The sequence below is a fragment of the Neovison vison genome, chromosome 13 (assembly GCF_020171115.1).
Source record: "Neovison vison isolate M4711 chromosome 13, ASM_NN_V1, whole genome shotgun sequence".
NCBI lineage: Eukaryota > Metazoa > Chordata > Mammalia > Carnivora > Mustelidae > Neogale > Neogale vison.
The window spans coordinates 48,071,026-48,095,562 of record NC_058103.1 but is presented as its reverse complement, the minus strand read 5'-3'; the positions used below and the strand labels follow the sequence as shown (position 1 = coordinate 48,095,562).

The 24,537-nt window shown below is 41.7% G+C and overlaps 1 protein-coding gene across 3 annotated transcripts in view; it reads right to left on the bottom strand.

Moving 5' to 3' along the window:
* TRIM9 (tripartite motif containing 9) overlaps positions 1–23,315 on the bottom strand; it is a 106,137-nt gene extending 82,822 nt beyond the window's left edge. For 2 of the 3 annotated variants that reach the window (XM_044232158.1, XM_044232159.1), the window contains exon 1: positions 22,341–23,315. In XM_044232158.1, the coding sequence (XP_044088093.1) occupies positions 22,341–23,162 (822 nt within the window). In that variant the 5' untranslated portion in view covers positions 23,163–23,315. The remainder of the gene's footprint in view (positions 1–22,340) is intronic. The other variant, XM_044232160.1, reaches the window with a different exon arrangement.
* Positions 23,316–24,537: the final 1,222 nt, after the last annotated feature.

Here is a 24,537-nt window from a genome sequence, read left to right as displayed (position 1 = left end):
CATAAATATCTTGAATAATGAGAATAAATTGTATACCTTTTTCAAATGTGGATAAATCAAAGGTAGACAAGGGTCACATGTTACTTGAAAAATGGGACAGTGTATTTCTTTCTGAAAGTGAAGGCTATCACTGTGCTGGACTAAATAAATATGAAAACCTTGCCTGTATCACTTGTCCCTGTAGACATATGACTCATAATCCTAGGTTTTTGTGTTTTTTTTCGGTTGGGATAGAAGATGTCCAGAACCAGGATAGAAAATGATGGGTCAGAGATTCAGACCATAAGAACCATCTTACAAGGTAATGTAAATAATCTTGGAAAAATTAAAACATTTACACTTTTGGGCTGCTGCAGAAGATGGAATAAGTGATGGCAAGTAGATATCATCTTTTAAAAATTTTTTTGAAAAATTTATTTATTTATTTATTAAAGAGAGAGAGTGTGTGTGCTCATACAAGTTGGGGAGGAGCAAAGGGGGAGGGGGAGGGAGAGAACCTTAAACTTAAGCAGATACCATACTCAGTGCAGAGCCCCACATGGGGCTTAATCTCAGGACCCTGAGATTATGACCTGAGCCAAAACAAAGAGTTGTTTGCTTAACTGACTGAACCACACAGATGTCCCAAGTAGAAACCATCTTAAATGCCAACTCTGATAGATTGGTATTGGTCTCTCTCTCAGTGTGCTGTGTTAAGAATTCTGAGCTGCATTTGTGTTACATCTGGACTCACTGGGAAAAGCGCCATGACTGACGATGATAGTTGTCATGGGTCCAGAACAGAAGAGTGGCAAGGTGCTTTGTATTTGCCAATTCTGGTCTCAGCAATGTGAGGAAGCACCACGAAGGGACAGCATAGGGACAAGAGAAGCAGAATGCACAGAAGGGAAATTTTCCCTTCTTCCCAGTTTTGCTCTGGGCTACCCATGCTATGCGCAGTGAAAAGGCACACATGGCTGGACCAGTCAGGCCCAGCCTATGGGACAATCTGCCTAGGCCTTGAGGTGGTTCTAAAGATATCCCCAGTTCTTTCTGGAACATCTCAGGAGATTTCTTTTCCCTTCTTCATGGGGAGACTTAACTCTCCTGAAATAGTAATCTTAATACTTTATTCTATTTCATTATATGAGAAAGAACAATAAAGGTGGTAAAGCAATTAGACTTCTATGAAGAAACTATTTGGTATGTTTGACCCATATTCAGCCATCCAAGGAAAGTTCCTTAATTTCTGAAATAGTAAACTATTCTTTAACATTTTCTATATTCTTGCCATAGAACCAGTTTAGGGTGAATAGATTGCACTTCCATATCTAAATAAGGATTTAAAAATAAGATAGCTCACAAAATACATAGGAGAAATTCAATTTTTAGTGAACATAGTTTTTTAAAAAAAGGACATAGATAAGTAACAAGGTTTATCTATTGAGACAAGAGAAAGGAAAATGAAGCCCTACCTCTGGAAACTTTAAAAATTCATATTCAGGGGCGCCTGGGTGGCTCAGTGGGTTAAGCCGCTGCCTTCGGCTCAGGTCGTGATCTCAGGGTCCTGGGATCGAGTCCCGCATCGGGCTCTCTGCTCAGCAGGGAGCCTGCTTCCCTCTCTCTCTCTCTCTCTGCCTGCCTCTCTGTCTACTTGTAATCTCTCTCTGTCAAATAAATAAATAAAATCTTTTAAAAAAAATAAAAATTCATATTCAATATGAAATTACTTTTTAGAACTACTTTTTAGAGGTAATTAAGACTTCAATTTATTATTTTTTTCTTACAAACTATTTGAAGAGCTCTTACTTTCATTTAAGAAAGAATTGTTCGCTTTCTAAAATGCATTTGCATTTGCACTGTTTGTTCTTAAAAACCGTTTCCCCCCAACTTGCTTTATAATATTCTAAGTGAAGCTATGAAATAAGCATAAAATCTGATAGAGACGTGATAAAGAGTGATATAAAGAGCAGGAGAAACTCTACATTGAGAAAAAAATGACAAGAAAACAGATGGGGCAAATCTCTTCTAAATAGTACCTTTGGTCCATAAGGAAAAGCAGCTTATTTAATTTCAGAATTAAACTGTTGTTGTTGTTGTTGTTTTAAGTATTTGTGGGTGAAAAAAGAGATCTAAAACACAAGTAAGTAAGAAAAATGCAGACAACTCAATGAAAAAGTGGGCAAATTACTTAGCCTCCACATGAAAGAGGAAATCCAAAAGGATCAGAAAACATATGAAAACGTGCTCACTACCACTGGTTACCATAACACCGTGGCACTGCCATATACCCACTGGGACAGCTAACATGAAAACAATTCATAGCAAATGCTGGGAACAATGAGGAGCACTGCTGGGGGAATCTATTATGACACCACCATTGGGTAACACTGTTAGGCGGCACGTTCTAAGGTGGACCTTGTACGTACTCCATGACCCGCCCATCTCCCTTCTTGAGGTGTAACCCAGAGAACTGCTTACATTTGTGCACCCAACGACATCTTCTATAGTGTGTACAGCTGCCCCACTCGTCATAGCCCAAACCTGGAAACTGCCCAAATGCCTGCCAATGGTAGAATGGATTAGTTGTGGTATATCCCTTAAATAAAATACTATAAAACAATGAGAAGGAATGATCTAAAACTACATACAATAATGTGAATGAATCTAATGAACATAAAGGTGAGCAAAAGGCGCCATGCTGTAGTGCATGCTGTCTGAGTAGATTCATGTGAAACAAAAAACCAGACAAAATTAACATGCTGTTCCAAGGCAGGGTACTGGTTACCCGGGGAAGGGATGAGTGGGGCTGTTGGCAGAAAGGGAGCACAGGGAGGGCTTCTGCAAGGGGACGGGGAGTCTCATAATAGTGTTTCTTGATTTTTGCTAATTACACAGGTGTGATCAATTTGTGAAAATTCACTGAGCTGTGCATTAATGATTTCTACACTAAAAATTTCTGTAACTTTTTTTCTTTCTTTCTTTCTTTTTTTTTTTTTTTGCAGCTGCAGGCTTAAATAATTTTAGAAAACTTGCAATCTGGCACTTCCTCCAGTCTGACATAAAGCAAAGGAACTAATGATAAGTGGTGGTGTGCTGGAGCTGGCTTGTTCTGACTCCCTTCTCAACTTCAAGGTCAGTGCCCTCACGTCAGGGTAGCTGGAAGTCAGCCATGGCAAATGCTGTAAATCAAGGGTTTGCATATTTACCAGCACCAATGAATCACAGCAATGATAACAACAAGAAACCAACTATCTACTTCTTCTGCATAAATAATAATCACTTGAAATAGAAGGAATTTGGAGCATATCTTACTCCCCCTAAACGTCTGGCACCAAACTAGCTCTTCCCCTGAGATAAGGAACTCTAGGCCAGGTTCATATCTTCAAAATCCCCATGATAGTAAGTATCATCTGTGGACAAAGGTCATTACAGGTCCACCAGTGGGTTGTTCCATCTGAAATGGAGAAGCAGAGGCCAAAGCTGGGCAGCATGTGCTTGCCTCTGCCCATTCCACCTGCGCTGTCAGCCCCTTCCACGTGGCTCTGGCACCCCAGAGCACTGCCAAGGCCTGGGTAAAATGAGGGGGATGGAAGATGCTGCTGCTATCTTGTCCATCTTCCTTTGATTTCCAAATGTTGAAACCCCAACTGAGAAACTTGAAACAGGAGGAAAATTAAAGTATCTCTTCACAAAGGCACAAACAGCAGGTAGCAGACAGTTTTATCCAAGAAACTCTTCTCAGGAACTGAGCCAGAGAAACATCAATAAATGTAGATCCCAATTAAATTCACCCCTGACAGGGACCTTAGCACTCATCTGATTCTATACCCTTGTCCTATACATGAGAAGCTGGACGCCCAGGGGTGTCCAGTGGGTTGCCCAAGAGGTATATGTAGGATCAAAACAGAGAGACCCCTAGCTCCCTGTCTCCTGTTTTTTCTATTCTATGTAGCCACAAGCATTCTCAGTTTCTTGATGGATTCCTACCCCACTCTTACTCCCTGTTAATGCTTCTGAAATTGGGATATACATTCCAATTCTTTTTAAAATTCTTTTTTTTTTCTAGAAAACAATTTAAGAAGCTATTATTAACTTGCTGATGTCCTGGAATCTAAGCATCATGGCTTTATAATAGATATTTATGTTTGAAAAATATACACCAGACTTCCTTCTATTGAAAATGTCTTGGTTCATTCAAAATACAGATTGACTTACTCAAGTTTTTAGGAGCACATGCCTATTTGGGGCTGTGTTTCGGGAGCAACTTGTTGCCTGTCGATCTTTTTTTCCATGCTTGCTGCCTTCCTGGAAATCACTGCCCAAATTCTTTGCAAATACCGAGAGGTGACTGCGAGTGAGGAAGCCTCAGAGGAGGCCCTGGGCAAGAACAAATGGCAGTATAGATGGCTGAGCTGCCTTAGCTCTCAAGACTTTGGAGGGAGGAATCCAATCTATCTCAATTTCTCATTGCTCTTGGCCAACTTCTGACTAAAATTATATGACAGTTAATTTTGTGTGTTGACTTGATTGGACCACGGGTTGCCCAGATATTTGGCTACACATTATTTTTGAGTGTGTCTATGAGGATGTTTCTGGATGACACTAGCATCTGAATTCATAGACTAAATAAAGCAGACTGCCCTTCCCAGTGTGCCTGGCATCATCTAATGTATTGATGGCCTGAAAAGAACAAAATGTGGAAGAAGGGAGAATTTGTTCTCTATAACTGATTGTGGACCTGGGACATTGGTCTTCTCCTCCTTTGAGTTTGGGAATTACACCATCATCTTCCCTGGTTCTCAGGCCATCAGATTCAGACTGAACAATACCACTAACTTGCTTCTGTCCAGGTTTAGCATCCAACTACATGAGCCAATTTTGTATAATAAACCATATATCTAATATAAACACAAATTATATTTTATAATTATAAATTAAATATGTTTAATCTATATCTATAATTTCAAGTCCTATTTCATAAGTAATAATAGCTCACATTAATCATGCACTTGTTTTGGCCAGGCTGTGTTCCAGTGACTTTGTATCTACCATACCTGTCATCCATACAACAATCCTTGGGGTTTGGTCTGATTAAAAAAATATATATTTTTAAATTCCAGCCTCATTAACATACAGTGTTAAATTAGTTTCAGGTACACAGTGATTCAACAACTCTATATGGTCTGAATATCATCTCCATTATACAGATGAGAAAACTGAGGCACAGACACAACTAAGCGGTGGGGTTAAAAGGGGTTAAAAGCCAGGGGTTAAACATAGGTAGTATGTAAGGCCTGTGTTCTCAGCCCTTCCTTGTGTTGTCTGGATAATAGTGCACCCAGGAACAGACCTCAGCTCTTTGGGCCCCCATACCAGTGAGCTGCACAATACCACACTACACACACTATAGCTTTATCACAAAAAGGCCTTTCAGCAAGTCTCTAGTCCTTTGGCTAATTCTTATTTTAGGACTTGCTATAAAAGGGCTTACCCAGAGACTAGTTCTGCGTTTCTGCAACGCACATTCTATTTCCTGTTTCTCTTGACTATTTTATCTGTTACCTGAATTCTTGCTGTGCATCTTTGATTCTCTTAGCTTAAAGTCAAAATGCTTGTCACCATTTGCCCTCAGCCAGCCAGGCACTGATGTGGCACTTTCACCGCGGCGGGCATGATCAACTACTTTTAGGAACAGGGAGGAAGGAGTCCACGTTTCCTGTAAGAGACTTGAGAGCCTTGACAGGGTGTTTTAAGCTTGGAGGGAAGGTGTTCATGAGCTGTCAGACTTAAGTTTCGGCCCTTGGTCTCAGCTTCAATATGCACAAAGCCCTCCTAACCCAGTTCTCATGATCCTTGCTATTAAATCAAAGAGATAGTTCATGGTGGAAAGGACACAGATACAAAATCACATCTCACAGCACAGTTCACACAGCAAATCCTGTTCTAACACCAGCTGTTCCATGACCTTGGTTTTAACACATTATGAGAACAAGTTCTTCTTAGAGGTGCTTGGGAATTGACATGGTCACATGCTATTATCTGTGTAACCATTATCCACTCCTCTTTCTGGGCACATGAAAATGCTTTGTTTATGTGGTCAAACTGGAAATCTCCCTGACTGTGCGAATTTCCCCCAGCAGCTGAATAAAGCTGGAGCTCAGGGCCAGCTAAACGGCCAGTGTTCTATGCTATACCACCAGTAACCTGAACTTGAATCAGCAGAAGGAAGGGCCTCATGCAGCCCACACTGGGCCTTGTGGTTGTTACGTGAGGATGGAGCTTTGAATACAGATCATCTAAATCCCTTAACATGGCTGGGAAGATTAAAGAAGAACAGGACAGGAAGGAACAGAGTGACTTTAGTACCCTACTGATAAATATGATTTAATCCCTGAAGAAAATCATGAGATATGAACAAATACCAAATTAAGTTAATTTTCAAACCTAATATTTATGTAACTTTGATATCAATCTCCTTAGATATATATGCTAGTTAAAGAATTTCTCTAAAAACACTGGGTTAATTTTTGAGCCTATAGCTCACAATAATAACCTTTTGTACATATAATTTTAGAACACTCAATAATTGATCATTGCCTAAAAGCCATCATAACATGCAAATTAAATAATATACAAATGGTAAACTGATGACATTGTTTTCATGTAAGTAAACAGAAGATCTATGGAGGTAAGACTGCAATATAATTGAACCATTTGGCTCTACTCAGAAGACAGTAATCGACCAGTCTCTGGCTAGCCTCCAAATTGGGTAATAATCTTCTACTAACTAATTCATTCCTTCCCTGTTTTGCAGATGAAATTTGAAAATTATTTTTTACTTTCTGCCTTCAACATAAGTAGAACTTCCAGGTCCAACTAAATATCTGTCATATTTCATTTCAGTGGTGGCTATATGTCAGTGGATTCTGTGTTTGTATTTAGCTAAATCATTTTATGAAAAGAGTTATGTGAGTGCATTTTTATACAACCCAGATGTATATGTTATAATCTTATTTTAACATTACAGGTGATGGGCCAAGTACATGACAGTAATCTCTTGCTGGGATCAGCGCCAGCTCTGGGGCTGCTACCCACGAGGTATGATTTGAGGAGCTGTCAGCACTGGGTCCTTCACTAGGAAGGAAGCCAGCGTAGGGAAAGCCAATCCAGGGAGGGAGAGGGTGCACAAACCAGATGGGCTGGGCAGAGAGACTCCCTGGAAGTGGCTGGTCAAGGGTATGGAGCTAGATGTACAGACTGGACACACAGTGGCCAAAGCAAAATATGGAGATGACCAGACAAAGGCACATACATCAGAAGGAAAGCTGGGCTTGCTGAGAAGTAGGCAGAAACCAGAAGATTCAGAGGAGACCACTGTGGGAGGGGAGGAGTAGAGAGTGCTGGTGGTCAGCCAGATGCCAACGGAGTTGGCAAGCAGTGTACCAGAAGGGGAAGAGGAGCAACTGGAGACTATCTTTTGCTTCATCCTATAAACTTCTTTTGTGCTTTTGGCTAGGGCAGGAGCCAATCAGACAACCAATCCAAGGGGACAGCCATGCTGCAATGCAGCAGTTCTCCCTGTGTGAGGGACAAACAAAGCCCATTTTCTACAAATGCTTCCCTTTCCAGCCTTTATGCTGAAACTCCCACATGAGATTGATTTATCCTTTGAGTAAAGGCACTGTCTACTGAGGGCCAGTGTTAAAAAAATAATAATACATATAATAAAGGAACATTAATTCAAGAGTATAGACATATATAATTTCCCCCTAAAGAGAGAACAACAAGGTTCAAGTAAACTTTGATAGCTATGGTCATGGAGTAGAGAAAAAAGCTGTGATTATGGTTGTTTGGGGGCATGGGAGAGCCTCCAAAAGAGAATAGGTGTTTTAATTGAGCTTCACTGAACACACACACACACACACACACACACACAGAAGCAACTGAAAAATGGGTCCTTGGATATTGCCTTCTTAATATAAGTTCTAAGAAATCAATGTGTTTTTACGGTGATACATCCTATGTAATTTTCGTGATTTACTAAAGTATTCTGGAATTTATTCCTTTGATTTTGGACAGGATTGGCAAGTGGTCTCAAATATCCAGTATTTCAATTCTATCGATTTATAACTCTCAACTATAGGGGAAGAATCTACCATTTTGACACCTGGAAGTGATTTTTTAAAATACCATGGTAACCTGTAACAGAAACCATAGCACCACTGGAACTTTATTATAACTGAAGTTTATAATATATAAAATATATAAATGCACTCTATCACCACAGTTGGCAGAAGTGTAACTCAAGTTATACTTGGTAACACAGCCACCATATCCAGGTACCTTGATAACCAGATTATTTCCTCCTCCTACTTTTGGACTTTCCCATGTTTCCTAGTCATCAGGAGCCACTTCTGTTAGAACTTATCTGAGCTCTGCCTCAGAACTGGTTGACAGAGGTGACTGGGCAAGAAATAAGCAATAGGTTGTGGTGGGTCAGTCTTAACTTCTTCCTCACCCTCAGCTATGTGTCTGCTTTTTATTTTCCTTGTTTCTGAGAGAAGAGAGGTTTACATCTGTGTCCCTTCCATTTTAAATGAGTGAATAAGTGTCCAGAATATATAAAAGATCTGAAATCCAACAATAAAGGAGAAATAACCCAACTAAAAATGGCAAAGCCCTTGAATAGACATTTCTCTAAAAAAGATACAAAAATAGCCATTAAGCACATAAAGATGTTTAATATCACCAGTCATGAGAGAATTGCTAATCAAAACCACATGAGACATCCCTTTGCAACCATTAGGATGGCTCTAGACAAAAAAACAGACAATAACAAGTGTTGGTGAAAATACGGAGAAATTAGAACCTTCATATATTGCTGGTAGGAATGTAAGATGATGCAGTCTCTTTGGAAATCAAGAATCAAGGATGTGGGGCGCCTGGGTGGCTCAGTGGGTTAAGCCGCTGCCTTCGGCTCAGGTCATGATCTCAGGGTCCTGGGATCAAGTCCCGCATCGGGCTCTCTGCTCGACAGGGAGCCTGCTTCCTCCTCTCGCTCTCTGCCTGCCTCTCTGCCTACTTGTAATCTTTCTCTGTCAAATAAATAAATAAAATCTTTAAAAAAAAAAAAGAATCAAGGATGTTATCGATGCCAGCAGGATGAATTTTCTTTTTGGTTTGATGGTTTTTAAAAATTAATATAAAACATTTATGTGTTGATTTTCCAATGAACACCAATATTTACTATTATGTTTTATATGTACATAATAGGACCTCCCTACCAATTCAGATTTTTCCACAACACTTTTATATGCAGTGACCAGGGAAATCAGAAATCCACATCCTAAGTCTAGCTGCAAAGGTGCCATTTTTGAACACTAACAGAATGGTAGTTACACTCGGTACCTTTGCTTATCATGCCTGTTGAGGCCAGTCTGGAAATTGAGTGCTTATCCAAATTTCCATATTTCCATATTTATTTTTTCTCAAAGTAGAAAGTAGAGAATATTTTATTTAATATGGAACAATGTTTTAGCTCCACTAATGGCAGATTTGCTTCCATAAGTCAGAAGACAGCCAGATAACATCAGTTGAATGTAAACATTAAGCTTCTTCACACAGTATTGATTGTGTTCTGAGAGCTCTTTATCATATTTCCTTGCTAAGTCTGGGCCAGATGATTGATGGCCAATGAAATCAATAACAACTGCCTGTAAAAAGCACCACAGATTTATCTGCACCATGTAAGATTTATTAGATTGTTTAGGAGTATGACTTCACGTTTGATTCTATGTGACTATGCTCTTAGGATCCCATTTCATAGATGCAGGAGTGGGAATGGCAGAGGCAACACCATTTTATCATGTTATCCATTTTATAGTGAACTTGTGTATCTGGGTGATGGCAAAAACAGCCCCAGCAGCACTCTGTTGTGTATTACCCATATCCAGAGTAAAATCAGCTGTTGGTTGTTTGTAGTAATGAAAAGAAATTACAGTACAGACAACAAAAAATGGTAGATACTCTTATAGAGTTATTTCCCTCTGGCTTTAGGTGAGTTGTAATTGTAGTTGAGCCTATGTATATTTGACCTTCCAAGCATTTGCTCCCTACAAAACCAAAAAGCCTGTGAAGAAGAGCTGCGTTAGGTAAAAACTGTTTGATCCCCCATTCACATTTACTTCCCTCTGCAGCCTGCTTTTTCAGAGATTCAATAATGTCTTAAACTGATGTACAGCATGGGTCAGAGCAACATGGCCCTCTCCCCGGCTTTTCCTGGAGCAGGGGAGAGAGAAGTAAGTATTTGGTGTCAAACAGTTGCTTCTTAAAATGCAAGCTGCAAGCAAAGTAAGAGTAAAGAGAGGATGAACAAAAATCTCAATAAAGCGGAATTGATGCTATCTGGCTGGAAAGTCAGCTTCACATGAATAAATCAGCAGTAGATGAGAATTAACCATCTATGTGTACTGGCTAATGACAGAAGGTGGCTATTCCCACACCAAAGAACAATGTTCAGCATTCTACTTCCAAAGCTAATTCTTTAAAGAACAGTTTCTTCTTTGAGCAGAGCCCTGAGTATAAAACACACAGTTCTGGTTCTATGCGAGGCTTATGAAAAACAAACTTCATTTGGCAGTGCTTAAACTCATTCTTAAACAATAGGCTTTTCCGATTCATATACTCCTTTTTGTATTTATGGAAAAGGCGGGCCAGGCACATATTCTTGAAAAGGAATGTATGTATTTTCTTTAACCACCTCAGCAAAAGGTCCAAGAAAAAATGGAAAAGAAACAGAACAGATACTTGTTTACAGGTTTCAACATATTTTTGTGTTTTCTAAGATAGACTTATAAATGTTTGAGATCTGCAGAAATAAAGATGCTGAAAATGCCAAAAAAAACCACCCTTCAACTTAAACTTTTACGTAATTTCTTTCTATCAATTTTAAGATGGTGATTTTATTACATGAGGACAATGAATCGGTGGCTGAGCTGATAGAACCCCACTGTCTATCTGCTGCTCCTTGACTGGTTCTGACAGACCCCTCCCAAGGGAATCTGGCCTACCCTGTATGCCTCCCAGGATCTGGTCTAGGGAATACTCAATATACTTGTCTTTCTCTTCCCCCTGCCCTGTATTTTCCTCTTTAAGTTTATTCTGTCACAAGGAAACATAGGGGACAAATGACTTAATTTTTCAGTAATTTGCATGCATGAGAACTAACGGAACTCAGTTTATTTGTTATACTACTGTAATTTATAGGACCATAAAACAGCACTTTCTAGTTCATGCATTTCCTGTGATTATCAGATGGTAGGACAGAATGGCAGTTTAATATGTGAGCTCTGGAGTCAGGCAGCCTGGATTCAAACCCTGGCTCTGCCACTTAAAACTGGTATGACTCTATGATCTCTCTGTACCCCAGTTTTCTCGTAGGAAGAATGTGTGAATTCCAAAGATTAAACGAGAAGGTGCCTGGAAACAGCTTAGAACAGTTCCTGGCATGAATAAGTGCTCAGTAAGTTTTAAACAAAAGTATACACTTGAAGGCTCCAAATTTCACTATTATTACCAGGCTAATATGAGAAATTTAGAATATTAGAATATTTGCTAATCATTAATCTTCTTACTGACTCTTTTCTTTATTAAACCTTTTCAAACATTTACTAAAAGCATTATGGAAGAAACAAAGATATATAAGAAATAATCTATGACTGTCTTTGTAGGGTCCAGTGGGAGATACTAACATGCAATTATAATATGGGGGGGGGAGCTCAGTGTTGGAACTCAGAGATGGGAGCTGAGGAGGTGGGTGGACAGAAGATACAAGAGTTTGAGAGCACATTGTGAAAGGGAATGGGACTGAGATGACTGGATCTGTTTCAGACATTCAGGTCCAAAGAGTTGAGATGATGGAAGTGTGTCTTCAGGGACAGGCATGATGAGGAAGAGAGAAGTCAGTGATGCTTATTTATTCAAGACAAGAAACTCAAGACAAGTGTTCTTGCTTCGTCAGCGTAAAATGAGTGAGTCAAAATGAAAAAAACTCTCTTCCTACAGTGAAGGGAAGAAAGTATCTCTAATTCGACCCAGCTGGGGTGGGAGTGTTGCTGGTGCAGGAGTGACTCTGGGGAACAGGGAGCAGCACTTAGCTTCCCAACAGCAGGCTAGTCTGCTGTAAAGCTGGTGAGGCTGGCTTAGTTGATCTGAAGGTCTAGTTTAAGAAAACGCTGGAGGACAGGGCTGGCAGACAGGCTGGGTTTTGTCAGCAGCGTGTGTAATATATCCTAAGGGGAAGTGAAATTGTGATGACTTCCCTGATGATGTGTCGAGTGCATTCTGGACATTCTGCTTGGGTTTTTCTGAATAGTGTCACTCTGAGACAGAGTTCTCAGTTTAAGACAAGGGCCCAGTTTACGGTTGTGATGAAACTGCTTGCGAGAACACCCCCCAGTAAGTGTTTTTGGCTTTGAAATGTCTTTTGGGATACATTAGACATGCTGCTGACAAAACCTAGATCGTCTCTAATAATCTAGGTACACTGCTGGGGGCCATTTTATCACTAACTTTTCTTTCAAGGTTACAAACTGACTCCAAATGTCATTTTGAAAATATTAGCAAAGCCTGGAATGTACCAAGCAAAGCACTGCTTTTTAACTTTCTTAAGTTGTGATATGTTGTCCCAGGAGCACCTTTAGAGTTTTAACCTTCAAGCTAAATCATCTTTTTTGTTTTAATGAGTACTTTAAAAATAATCTATTTCTATCTACCACAATTTAACAGCAAACTCAATCAAATAAGTCACTTGGCATCATGTACACAATGCCTAAAAATAGGCAAAAACAGACCAAAGCAGTTAACTCTAATTATATTACTTTGGTATCACTGATGCCTAAACTAATTTTTTCAGTTATTTAAAATAAAAAGGGAAGCAACATATATTGAGTATATGTATATAAACACAAAAAACTTATATTAATTGCTTTTACCTCTATCTTTGGTTTTAATATTCAAAGTAACATAAATTTAGCTTTTAATACTTATTTTAAAGATTAACATAAGATTTAAAGATAGTCTTTTATTTTTTAAGATTTTATTTATTTGACAGAGAGAGATCACAAGTAGAGAGAGAGAGAGAAGAGGAAGCAGGCTCCCTGCCTAGCAGAGAGCCCAATGCGGGACTTGATCCCAGGACCCTGAGATCATGACCTGAGCTGAAGGCAGAGCCTTAACCCACTGAGCCACCCAGGCAGCCTGATTTAAAGTTAGTCTTATTTGGGACATTTATCCACAGGCTGGAGTTTTAGAGTAGTCTATTCCGCATATAGCAGAAATTAAGAATGCTTACTTTCTTACTGGCTTATTAGCTAATCAGTGTCTAGAAAAGTGTTTCCCTAACTCATTTAGCACCAAAAAAGGGTTTCTACAGCTGAAGTGACCATCAGCAGATGAATAAATCAATGGATCAAGAAAATGTGGTACACACATACACACAGAGAGGAATATTACGCAGCCATAAATTTTAAAGAATTTAAAGAATTTCTTTTAAATTCTGCCTTTTGCAACATCATAGATGGACCTGGAGGCCATTAAGCTAAGTGCAATAAGTCAGAGAAAGACCAATACTGTATGTTCTCACTTACATGTGGAAACTAAAAAAAGCAGAATCCAAAGAAATAGAGAATGGAATGGTGGTTGTTAGGGGCTGAGGACTGAAGAAATGGGAGATGTTGGTCAAAGGGTACAAATTTCCAGCTATAAGATGAATAAGTTCTAGGGATCTAATATGCAGTATGGTGACTATAATTTACAACACAGTATTATATACTTGAAAGTTAGTATAATTCTTAAAAGTTATCTCTACACACTTACAAAAAAGGTAATTATGTGAGGGGATAGAGGTGCTAACAAACCTTATTGTGGCAATCATTTCAGATATATACACATATCAAATCATCACTTTGTATATCTTTAACTTACCTATGTTATATATATGTTATATATATACATATACATACATATAATGTTATATATTATTTATTATATTATTAATATATATTATATATTATATATATTATTATATATATTATAATGTATAGATATCATATGAGTGATATCTCAATGAAGCTGGGGGAAAAATGAGAAAATAAATAAAAAATAGTTTCCAAAGTCAAATAAGTTTAGAAAATTCTAGATTAGGGGTGCCTGGGTGACTCAGTGGGCTAAAGCCTCTGCCTTCAGCTCGGGTCATGATCCCAGAGTCCTAGGATTGAGCCCTGCATCAGGCTCTCTGCTCAGAGGGAGCCTGCTTCCTCCTCTCTCTCTCTGCCTGCTTCTCTGCCTACTTCTGATCTCTGTCTATCAAATAAATAAATTAAATTAAAAAAAAAGATTCTAGCAGTTTTCTTTGCTGCAGAATGGATCAGTACACTGATGTAATAATGTATAACATGAACCACCAGGAGCATGTTTGAGCAGAGAGTCTCAAAATTATTTAAGTATGGAAACTTTGCGGGAACACAATTTGAGAAATTCTGACCTAAAGAACAGGTCAAAGTAAGATGTATATCTTCAGAGGTTTCCTGCCTTTGAAAACAAATAAAACTGATTATTAGCAGAAGTCTGATTTCAGAAGCTCTCTGTCCAGCCTATTGCCCAATAAGCTAGTACAGGCTACGCAGTTAGTGTAAATAGCATTAGATTAAATATCATATGATTTCTGCTTCATTGAATCGAAACTGCTTTCCATTTTTGTTTTTGTTTTTGTTTTTGGCATCAGAATGCAGCCTTCTAAGTATAGTATTTTAGAGACAATATCTAGAATGAATAAGGATATCTTCAAATATAAATGTTCACATGTGTTAATTCATATGCTTTTACAAGTGAGGACTTCTCAGTTGAAAGTAGCTGAAATAAACTAGCTAAAGTTCAAAAAGGTAGAGAGGTTTACTGACTTGGGTAACTCAGAAGGCAGGAAGAGGTAGCTGGCTGCACTCATGACATGTTCCAAAGGCTTAATTACTGTTCTCAGAATTCTCTCTCCATTTCTCAGCTCTGTATTTCTGTGGGTTGCCTTATTTTCTTCTACTGATGTAGTGGTAGGAGGAAGAGGCATGGACACAGACAGCTCCTGGCTTTTTTTATTCCAGCTACACCACGTCCAGAGGAAAGCAAGACTCCTCTGTCCCTGACTCAGTATATATAAACCTCAGAAAAGGACTCCAACTGAATTAGCTTGAGTAGGTGTTAATCTTTTAAATTAATCACTTTGACCAGGGGGATAGGAAATGATGACTGGCCAGGCCTATGTCCCATGCCCTTCCACATGGCCAGTTAAGGCAAGGCCCTGGATTAGCAGCCCACCACAGGGACTGGGCAGAGGTAGGAATAAGGTGGTAAGGGGAAGCATTTAACTAGAGCAAGAAGAGTACTGCTGTTAGGAAGCCAAAAGACAAAAAAACACAAAACACTGAACTCCATGGTTACTAACACTCTTCTTTCCTTCTAATAAATAGATGAAATTACTGACAGGAAACCGTGGTTTTATTTTTCTCCCACTCCCAGTCCAACCACAGACTTTAAAAGAGGTACCCATAGTGAGTACAAAATCATGTTAGGGCATCTTCTGTCCTCCTTCCTCCACTCAAACATAAGTGAAGTGAGGGACTGCTTTGCTCTGATACGACCATGTTCACCAGAGTACAAGACAGTGATAACACAAACCACTTGGTGGTGGAGCATTGCTGTGGAGAGCAAGCACTGAGCTCCAGCTCTCAGTGCTCTCTCTATACTTTCCTGTCCTTTCATCATCATCAACTCTATTGCGTCACTGTCAAAGCAGCTCAAGAGATTAGTGCTGTAGCTGAAATGTGGAAGATCCAAGTAGAGCAAAATGCTTTCTTCTGTACCTAGCATGGCTTCTTCTGAGACTGTACCAGAATTCTGGTCAATGCCTCCCTACCTCTGCTGCTCTCTGAGGCATTCTGCGTGGAGCTTCTCTCTGGGTGCTCAGTAAACTAGGAGCCAGGTGTTGTATCATGTGACTCTGTCCCTCAGGGCCAGGGCTGGGGGAGGGGAGTGAGGCACTCTTCTCAGATGTAGAATTTAAGGGAATGCCAAAAACCTCAGGAATCAACATCAATACTATTTTAATGTGGCATTTTTTAAAAATAAAAATTAATGTAAGGATGCTTTGATGAACAAAAGTCAAAATAGGAAACAAAGACAGGACTGATCTTGGTTTTTCCTTTTGACTCAGGGTCTAGTATGGCTCAGCATGGCCATACTGTTACTGATCTTGCCTTTATTTAAAATGTTGACATTTTGTTGATCATGGATTTCTTGCATTTATTTTTATTTTATTTTATTTAAGATTTTATTTATTTATTCATTTGACAGAGAGAGAGAGAGAGATCACAAGCAGGCAGAGAGGCAGGCAGAGAGGAGGGGGGGAAGCAGGCTCCCTGCTGAGCAGAGAGCCCAATGCAGAACTCGATCCCAAGACCCTGGGATCATGACCTGAGCCGAAGGCAGCGGCTTAACCCACTGAGCCACCCAGGTGCCCCTATTTTATATTTTAAGATATGGCATTACACTTTTTTTTTTTTTTTATCTTGATTGCTGAGTTTTGGTGCCCTGTTAAGTTATGCTGCCGAGGTGAGTACCTCACTTGTCTCGGCCTAGGCTTCTATATCTACCTCACCAAAGGGCTTGGGTCATGGCCTGGATAGTCATCAGTCATTACCTGATGCAAGCTGAGCCAATCAGATTATTTCTCTAAAGCTGAAAATGTGAAGAGACACTCTAGCTAGATGACAGTGGAAACTTGTACTAAAATGCCATGCTGTCTTGGGGCTGGAGGAGTCCTGTCAGGGCTTGTGCAAGACAGAGAGGCCCATTGCAAGAGAAAGCAGCAGAGATGAGAGAGTTAAATATGTGGCATATTATATTATTTGTTCTAAATATTCTCCAGCCCCCATTATAGGGTCCTTTTCTGGTGTCCTTCTGTGGGAAGAGTGTATTTGCTACAGTATGGCCTTCAGGTGTGGCCACATGACTTGTTTTAGCCAATCAATATAAGCAGAAGTGACGGGCCACATCTGAGTAGAAAACTGAAGTGCTATTGAGTAGCTCTGCTTTGTTCTCCTCCCTCTATTATAAGGTTGATATGTTCCAAACATGCTCTTTCAGCTTAAGTTCAAGAATAGGAAGATGTGGAGAAGGGCCACAGCTGATTCCCAGTGGGCATTGAGGGGGGTGAGAAATTATATACTATTATTGTAATTCACTGAGATTAGGAAATTGTTACTGTAGCATAACTTAGTCCAACCTGTCTGATACAGAAAATAAACTTAGTTTCTATCTTTCTAGTTCTGTTTTCCTTGAGAGTTGACTTGTTTCATTCCCCAGGAAATCCTCTGAGATCACCTAGGTGGGTTTTCTCTTCCTTATAATTAAGAGTCCCTGGTAAAATAGATAACAATGATACTATTCAGAATTATTTTGTTCTTAATTTTTATCATGTAATGGGTCTGTCCTTCTCCGTGCCAAGGTTGAGTTATATGCATACACACACTTTGAGAAATACTTAGATGACAGAATATACTGTATTGAAAGTAAGGATAATTTTTGTGCATTATTCTTATTAGTCAATAACAGGTAGCTATGATAATTTTCTCTTTATGTAAACTGTGACTTGCCTGAAATCTCAGTTAATAACACTGTTTTATGGTATATATGGGAAGAATAAGTTCTGTTACTTCAGAGTGAGAACACTGTCTTTGGAAAATCTGACAAAACAGTGATACCAACTATCATTTTAGCATTGTTATTGAAAAACAAAATGCCTTTGTTTAATATATAAATAAATTTTTGTGTAGTGTTTTTATTCTTTGTGCTTACTTCAACTGAGTATTCTCTGGACCCATGAAGGTGTAGTTCACCCTTTTGGGCCACCTTCAAGAATAGCTTTTTACTGCATCCTGTACTCTGAAAGGAACAAGCAAAGTATCCCAAACTGGGGGATGAGGTTTTTAGGAAATAATTACTGACTAGTGAGACAACTTTTGCTTTACATAAAACTCTTCTCTTGTGCCAAAGTGAAATGAGTAAGTTATAAACATTTAAATTATTTTTTTCAAAATACTTCCACAAATATAGATTTGTGTGTAGGAAGCATGGAAGTTATGAGATTTGCTTCAAGTTATTAGCAAGTAAGTGGCAGTATCGGTCTGGAATGGGAACCCCTGTCATCTAGCTCTTACTATTATGTCTCAGTACAAAGAGGAACAATCAACTTCTCTGATTCATTCTCCTTAATATTTGTATCACTGTGCACAGAGTGTTCTGATTGTACTAGATATAAATTTTAAAAATATAAAAAACATGAATATCTGCTACCTGTTATATGTATCTTAGGAACATCTAGATTATATTGCGTTTACTGCTGATAGTTAACTACCATTTTAGTTACATTAAATAACACACTTTGCTACATAAATATTTGAAGAAATGCCAATATACCACAAAGCAGATATTTTTTCCAGAATACTTTGAAAATTAAAGCACAACTGATTAAAATTTTAACTTGTTGCTGGGGTACCTGGATGCCTCAGTCAGTTGAGCATGTGACTCTGGTTTCAGCTCAGGTCATGATCTCAGGGTGGTGGGACTGGGTCCCGCCAGGGGTTCTGCACTCAGGGCGGGAGTTTCTTGTCCTTCTCCTTCCCCCTCTAAACCAGCCCCACCCCCCACATACTGGTACTCTAAAATAAATAAATAAAATCTTTTTAAAAATAAAATGTTGCTTAAATTTAAAATCTTCACTTAAAAAAAGTAAAAGAAAAATAACTTTTGAGACAAGATTCAGAGTACTTAATACAGAAAAGAAAATCTTTGCTCAATGGCACAAATACAACAGAATAGTTTCAAATGTATTGATTGAGTGATTGATAAAAAATCACCAGGAATTTGAGAATAAAGTTAGATTTAGAATTGCTAAAATTACAAAGTAGTAATAATGGTTCCAATTGCCTGTTTGAAAGTATCTACAAAATGATTTTTTGTGTAGCAATTCTTTATACCAACCTAAGTTGTATAAAGGAATATGGCAAGTGCTGGTACTAAATGAAAACTGTTATCAGATATTTGTCTTTTTTTTTTTTTTAAGATTTCATTTATTTATTTCACAGACAGGGATCACAAGTAGGCAGAGAGGCAGGCAGAGAGAGAGGGGGAAGCAGGCTCCTCGCTAAGCAGAGAGCCCGCTGCGGGGCTTGATCCTAGGACTCCGGGATCATGACCTGAGCCGAAGGCAGAGCCACCCAGAAGCCCCAGATATTTGTCTTATACGGCTACTTCATGCAGTATTACTTTTCATGGATTTGAAAGCAATATATGTGCAAGAAGTATTTTAATTTGGTCAATTGACAACTAATGAATTTCAACCAGATGCTTTTATAACCTCTTTAAAAATAAATTTCAGCCATTTTGTCTTGAATGTGTAAGATGAGGACTTTGTGCTCGAGGGAAATACTTATTCACAGAATTTTTTATCAGTAGAAATGACTAATTAATATGGTAGAACATTAATGGAAACTTTCAGGTCTAGTAATAACATGTGTTGACAAACTAATTGCCCAACTTTGGGAAAACTACTTAATGTAATTCTTTGCTCTCTCACGTTTTGAAAGACATATAAATTCTGGCCCATAGTAATTCTGGCCCATGAGATTTTGTGGAAACAGAACATAAATGACTATATGAGAAAATCAAGGGTTGACACATTAACAAACTTATTAAGAAGATAAGATGGGGAAAAATGTTCATTGTTCTCCTAAGATGGTAAGCAAATATTAAAATCTGTCATCATTCTGTCATTTTTTGGGCAGTTTAATAATTCTGATATTAACTGAACAAAAATTATACCTATCCACTATTTTGGAAAAAGTGGGCAAAAGATTAGATAAGAAATTTTTTTTTTTCTTCAACAAACCAACCTTCCTTTTCTAAAAGCTTACTTATGTCATGTCTCAAGGGCTTTGACATTATTGTTTTTTTTTTTTTAACAGACATCCAAATTTCAACCCAGTCCACACCAGTGTCCACTCACAATTTCCATTACCCATAAAACAAATGATTTAACAATTTCAAATCTATACAGGGCTTGACAAAGACTAAAGGGTTGCTTTTGGTTTGTATGGATAAAGTACAGACTCTTCATGGAAAAGCCACGCTGTGGTTTGACCATCCTAATTAGTGTGTGACTCTTCTGTTCTTTTTTGAGACAGGGTGATTAGTTTCTTAGTTCCAAGGATAGTTTTGGAAGGCAACTTATCATGGGCTATAGTTAGCAGTTTAAGAGTGAAATCATAACATGAAGAAAAAGATTGGCTGTGCACTCAAGTTTTGAAAACTTTCAAAATTAAATATCATTTTTTAAAAGTTAAGTTGAAATGTCTTAAAAATAGATGCATGTGCCTAGTAGGGCTCAAATTTGTGCTGACTTAAAGTTCCATCAGTACAAATAAGATTTAATAGGTTATATGTGAGAACACAAAAAACCTTAAACATGGATCACATTCAATTAATACTGAATTGAGAAAACCTCCCTGATTGCTGAAAATGCTAATATCTTATTTGTTTTCTTACTGTAAATAAAATACCAATGCTCCAGCCTTAACTCCATGGACTCTCTCAGAGGCTAGCCTTTCTAGTCTCCAAGAAATGCTGGGAAACCCTTAGTGGGGCATAGCTGAGGCCTGAACACCATCTTTACTGCCCTACCTGAACCTTGGGCTTGAAACTCAATGAGGTGAAGAAAATCTCCCTACAATAATCCTGAATCCCTGCCCTACCCTTTGCATCCCAATCAAGCAAATTATTTAAAAATTAAAACTGAAATTTATACACATCTCCTCAAGAGTTGTTCCCTTCCTTCTAAGTAGGGTGGGCATAACATTATAAAATCCTTTTCTTCATGAATCTTATTTTCTAGTATATGTGGAGGGGAGCAATAGATAAAAACAAAAGTAACATGATAATTAAAACATATAGCATGCCAATTAGGGGTGTCTGAGACTAATGGCAGCAACTGTGTTCGGAAGGGTCTCACTGCAAAGGTGATATCTGAGCAACACTCTTCTGAAGGAGGCAAGAGAATGAGCCAGAGAATGAATACAGGGTATTGGGTAAGAATGTCCCAGGCATAAGGAACATCGAATGCAAAGGCCCCGGGGGCGGTGGGGGGGGGAGGGCAGAGCTGTAAGGCGTCTGCTATTGGTTGAGGGACAGTGCAGCTGGAACAAACGTTATGAGTGGGAGGAAATGAGGTCAGGTCGATGAGGCCAAAAGTGAACATGTCAAGCAGGTCCTGGTAGACCATTCTAGGGTCTAGGAAATGCGGGGACAATTGGAGGATTCCCAGCAGAGGAGTGGCTTACCTAAACATTGGTAAAGGCACATCAAAAGAGACCAGAAAGATAAATCTGGTGGTAACAGGTGCCTCAAAGCAGTCAAAGACAACTACTGAAAGAGCAAAAGGGTTGAATCCTGGACAAATGCGTTTGTGGTGGTTGGGAGGGTGGGGTCACCCTGGGAGACGCATCTGCCTAGGTTTCAGACCTAGACCACACAGAAACCTTGGTCCTGCTACTTCAGCCCCAGGTCCCTAGCCCCCAGGAGGGTCAGGACCCGCCGCCATCAAGCCTTGTTGCCTTGGCAGCCACAGTATTCTTTCCCACCCCCCAACCCCCTCCCGCAACACACTCCCCACTCCTCCGCCTCCCGGGGGCAAAGCACGGGTCCCGCAACCGCTCCAGCGCGGACCCCGGGTCTGGGCCCGCGCGGACTCATCAGTATTCCACCCGCGGAGTTCTCCCCGCCCCCACCGCGAATCACAGCGCCAGTCTATCCCGCAGCTCCAGCGTTCTGCGTTTCGCGCCGCCCCACGGCCCCCACTCCGTCCCTGGGGACCGCAGCCGGATCTGCCCTGGAGCATTCCTGGCAGTCCCGGGCGCTGGCGTTCCTCTGCCCAGTTACGCAGCGCTTTCCAATACTCTGGCGGGCACCTCAGGGTGCGCCTCCGCTGCGGAGAGGGGACGCCCTGGGTTAGGCAGGGCCCCCCGGGAGACCTGTTCTCAGGCATCCCCGCAACAACTCTGGGGATATTCAACTCCCCTGCGCTAGCTGTAAGGTCCCCCTGCGCTTCTGCAGTGCACCAGATGGGGGAAGCAGATACAGAAGAACCTGCATTGCGCCCCCACTGGGATGCACTGTGCGCAAAAGGGAGACAGTTGACTGCAAAACCCGAGGACTGGAGGCGAGGGGAGTTAGGGGTGGGTTTTCTTAGGACTCACCTTGTGCAGTTTCCACATGGCCCCCAGAGCTTTGACTTCATGGCTGGAGTGTTTGCCTTCCTCCAAGCACTGGTAGCACACAGGCATCTTGCACTGCACGCAGTACATGCTGTGGTTCTCCAGCTCATGGTCTGTGCAGGTGGAGACCTTGCGCGGGCTCAACCGCCGGCTCACGCGGCCCTGGGCCGGGGGTACCAGGCGGTGCTTGGCTAGGGGCCCTCGGGGCGGGTGGCAGCGCAGGCGGCACGGATCGCAGTAGAAGACATCGCACTGTTCGCACATGACGGTGGCCTCCTTAGGCGCCTTCTCGCAGAGCTGGCACTTGAGGGCTGCGGCTTTGCTCTGCTGGTAACGGTCAATTACCCCTTCCAGGACGCGGTTCTTGGGGAAGCCGCGGAGCCCCCGGTCATCCAGGATGAGGCTGCGGTGGCACTGGGGGCAGGTGATACAGGAGTTGCGGGGCACCGGGGCCAAGGCCGGTGACAGGTGGGTGGCCGGTGGCGGCATAGCCGGGGGGAAAACGCGGACGCCATTGGGGGACTTCTGGCACGGGGTAGTGGGGGCACTGGCGAAACCCCCGTAGGAACCGTAGCCGCTGTCCGCTTCACTGTACAGGCTCATCTTGTCCAGGTCCAGATAGTCATAGTCGGAGACCCCGGAGCCTGAGGCCCGACGGCTCTGGGGGGATTCAGACTCCGGGGTCTGTACCAGGATGTTGCGGGCGCACGCTTGACATAAATTGTGAGAGCAGGGCAGAATGATGGGCTCCCGATAGAAGGAGCCGCACACAGGGCATTTTAACTCTTCTTCCATCTCTTCCATGAGGACGGAGCTGGAGCGAAGCAGCAGGAGCTGCAACGGGTGCTTGAGCGGGCGAAGCGGCCGAGCGGCCTGTCGTTTCCAGCACCTTGGCCAGCGGCGGCGGCGGTGGCGCCTTCCCGCGTCGCTTAGGCGCCGACTCCCGGTGAGGCGCTCTCTCACGGAGCCACTCTCTCTGTGAGCCACGGGACCACGACGCCGCGCGCCAGCCCCGGACCGCCCCCTCCTAGTCCCGCCCTACCCTGTAAACAGAGGCCCATTGGCCGGCGGCGAGAGGGCGAAGCTCTCATTGGCCACACGCCCCGTCCTTCCCCTCTCTTCTGCAGGCCACAGGGGGTTTGGTAGCGGACTCTGAGGAAGAGCGAGTCTTCGCTCTCGGTTGCTCCATCTCTGGAGGGGGCAGGCGTGCGGAGGCGAGGGACCGGGAAGGAGGAATCAGGCGGGATGACTCATCCCTCGCCCCGCTTCCTTCCGACCTCCGGTGCAGTCACCCAGGAGCAGGGGGCGTGAGAAACCCCTCCCCGCAGCGAGTAGGCGGGCGGAGGGGGCTGGTGCTTCTCGCCAACTCTCTGCGTTTGCCTTCCAGCTCTGGTCTCCGCGCCGACCTACCACCCGCTAGGGCCGCGCGCCTGCGAGACCCCCCTTCTCCTTCCGGCGCTGGCAGCTTGGGCTGGCGCCTCACCCAGGCCTAGGTTTTTGTGCCGCAGTCCCGCTTTTCTCCCCTCCGGAAAAGCCGTCCAGCGTGGCCCGCCTTTTGGGAGTCTGGCGCGCGGGGCGTAAGCCCCAGGAAGAGCCTCTTTGCTTCCTTCAGCCTCAGTCCCTAGGGTCTAAGAGGGGATTAATAATAATACCAATTTCTTAGTGTTGCTGTGAGATTGAAGCTAGGCGACCGATGTGAAGGCTCAGTATATTAAAATCTCTGTCAGCCCCTTCATTTCCCGCTTTAAATTCAGGCTCGGCCCAGAGGCTTCTCTCAGAGCGCGGTGTGAACCTTATGGTGTGAACGTGCCTCTCTCCCCTCTTCACTCTCCCTGCCTCCCAAAGCTGTGCTGTCACCCCGCTCTCTGCATCCGGCTGAGCTTTCGCGAGGCTAGCAGTACCTTTGGCTCAGTACGGGTTGCCTGTTTCTCAGTGCCCACAGTTCAGTAACTAGCTGCAGATGAATTACTGTGTCACTGCGGAGTCTCAGTGTTTGAATGCAAACAGCATTATTCAGCGTCACGTGGCCTGAGCATTTACCACAGCTTCAGAATGGTGGGTTGTTTCTGTTTGCTCCAGTGAAGTGCGTTGGGTGCTGGTGCTGGTGGAGGGGTGCAGGTAGGGGCATGGGGGCGAGATCTAGTGTTAGTCCTTATATATTAAACACCCTTCTTCTCCC